Source organism: Bipolaris victoriae (assembly GCF_000527765.1).
Source record: "Bipolaris victoriae FI3 unplaced genomic scaffold scaffold_383, whole genome shotgun sequence".
In the NCBI taxonomy this organism is placed as follows: domain Eukaryota; kingdom Fungi; phylum Ascomycota; class Dothideomycetes; order Pleosporales; family Pleosporaceae; genus Bipolaris; species Bipolaris victoriae.
Genome location: NW_014575009.1, coordinates 1 through 2,515, shown reverse-complemented (window position 1 = coordinate 2,515; position 2,515 = coordinate 1). Strand labels below are relative to the sequence as shown.

Genomic DNA, 2,515 nt, shown 5'->3' with positions numbered 1-2,515 from the left:
GCTAGTCCGGCGTGCTAGTCCGGCGTGCTAGTAAGCTGCATAGATCAGGATAAGCTGTGCACCCCACCTAACCTTGTTAGAGATCTAAGCTAATCAGCTAATCTCAAATCCTACTTACTCTAAACTAGATCGAGCCTAGAGAAGTATCGACACCTAACCCCGTGTAACACGTAACTGCGTGACTAAATAGGCTCTAAGGCGGAATATACTAGAAGCAGTACTAGTACAGTAGTAGAAGTCGGCTCGTTATAACCCTGCTTCGCTTCCGGTGCTTCCGAGGTGTATAAGTATCTCACTACTTATTATGTACGATTCAGCTTAATATCTATCTGCAAAAATACGAATCCCTCAATTTACTTTAAACTAGGAACTTAAAAGTGGAAGGTTTTGAACATATAAATTATGGATTTCCTCACAGCCTCCGACCTCACTCATAAGAATGGCCAAGTCACGCATTACTATGAAGGTGGCTCTAAATCTGGCACTCCCCTCATTTTCATTCATGGCTGGCCTGATATCGCGGAATCATGGCACCACCAACTCAAGCATTTCTCTGCGTCCGGAAAATACCACGTCATTGCCCTCGACATGCGGGGCTATGGTGGGTCTACTGCGCCGAAGGATAAGCGTGCATATTCCTTAGAAACATTAACTGATGAGCTTGTCGAATTCGCTGCTGCACTAGGGATAAGGAAGGCAGTATGGATCGGCCACGATTGGGGATCCGTAGTCACAAGCGCCCTCGCAGCTCACCACCCCTCACTATTCCTCGCCCTCGCGGTCCTAGCCGTGCCATACCACACTATCCAATTAGGCCTCAACCACCTCATCACCCTCGTAAACCGAGACATCTATCCCGAAGCTGAGTACCCTATAGGCCCATGGGAATACATGCGGTACTACGAACTGCATTCTGAGGAAAGCGCTAAGTGCTTCGACGACAACACGGAGCGCTTCTCGAAAGTTATATACATGCGCCACGACCCCGCGCAATGGGGCAAGCCAGCGCCGACGAGCCGCGCCTTAAGAGACGGAGGCTGGCTTAGTGACCATCCTGAACGGGTTCCCGATGTGCCACTCGAAGATACTGTGCTTTCGCCCTCGTTGCACGCGAACCTAGTCGCATCGCATAAGAAGCATGGCTGGTTTCCGTCGTTCGCGTACTATTTAAACCACGATGTGAACGAGGTGTTCGCTAGGAAGGAGAAGAATGGTGGCGTCTTGGAGTTTCCAGTCTTGTTCATCGATGCTAAGCACGACCCTGTGTGCAGCCCGAGCACGACGCCGAAGATGGGCGAGGAGCAGATGGAGAAGTGTAAGGATCTTAAGGTGGTCACGATTGAGGCTACGCATTGGCCTATGCTGGAGAACCCTGAGGAAACGAATAGAGAGATTGAGATGTGGTTGGGGGAGAAGGGTCTTTAGAGTGAGATTCGCGGGAATGTAGTATATAGCCCCAACATAGTGAACGAACATGCGATACTTAATCACTGTGTGATTGCACCTATCTAGTGTTAAGAGTATAGCTTGAGTGGAAGTAATATTAGACTTCTGGTGTCAAGCTTCTTATTAGTTGGTTTTCGCAAATAGAGACACATTGTGTGTTACACGGGGTTTGGATCTATACTTCTCTTGCCGGGTCCTACACTAAGGCCGGTGAGCTTTACGCTAGTGTTCCGTGAAAGTTGTCTGGCGATGCAGTAGAGTGGAGTGCTTAATAAGAAGGTAATAATAGGTTTGATAACTATTAATCTATATTGCTATAGACTAACAGGTAATAATCTTATTAAGTAAAGTACCTAGTAAGAAAGTACAATTTAAGTTAACTATAACGAGAGTAATAATGAAATCTATCTATGCTTATATCCTCATTGCTTCTGGTCTAGTATCTGGCCAAGCCTCTGGCATCTCTAGATGTCCTGTCTTGGCAAGATGCTACATCACGTGATCAGCGCCCCGCGTTAATTATTACCTTCTGACGTGGACGTCTATAGGCCTTCCGCCATCTCGTCACTTGTCAAGAAGAGAATTCTTCTTATTACTTATAATAACTAGATCTATATTAAGACTAATAAGCTTTATATTAGAATTCTATAATATTAATCTAGTATAACGTGTTTTACCACCGAGTGTTATAAACAACAACGGAAAGGATCCTCTCCCTAGTAATAATGGTATAGTGGTTAAGGAACTACTTAGGATACTAACTAGAAACGATAGGTATCGCGGGGCAAGGTCACGTAATACGCTATTACGCTAAGATAGTGCTATTAGTAATAGCAGGTACTGTATGTAATAGTAACTATATATATTAGATTCAAGGCTTCGCCATCAAAAGTGTCTGAAAACTAGTCCGTGCGTAGGTAATCTTACCTCAGAAGTGCTTAAGTATAATCTTAAAAGTGTAGGTTCTTATTACGCGCGATCCCTAACCAATATGAGGCGCGAATCGGGGTGCGATTCGTGCCATATTAGGCTTAGCGTTAGGGTTTCTATCCGTATCTGGCTATTTTGT

At 45.2% G+C, this 2,515-nt stretch overlaps 1 protein-coding gene across 1 annotated transcript; it reads left to right on the top strand.

Moving 5' to 3' along the window:
• Positions 1 to 402: 402 nt before the first annotated feature.
• Positions 403 to 1,425, top strand: COCVIDRAFT_32174 (hypothetical protein; the record flags this gene model as incomplete). The annotated part of the gene is made up of 1 exon (XM_014694511.1): positions 403 to 1,425. The coding sequence occupies one exon, from the start codon at positions 403 to 405 to the stop codon at positions 1,423 to 1,425; it is 1,023 nt and encodes a 340-aa protein (XP_014549997.1).
• Positions 1,426 to 2,515: the final 1,090 nt, after the last annotated feature.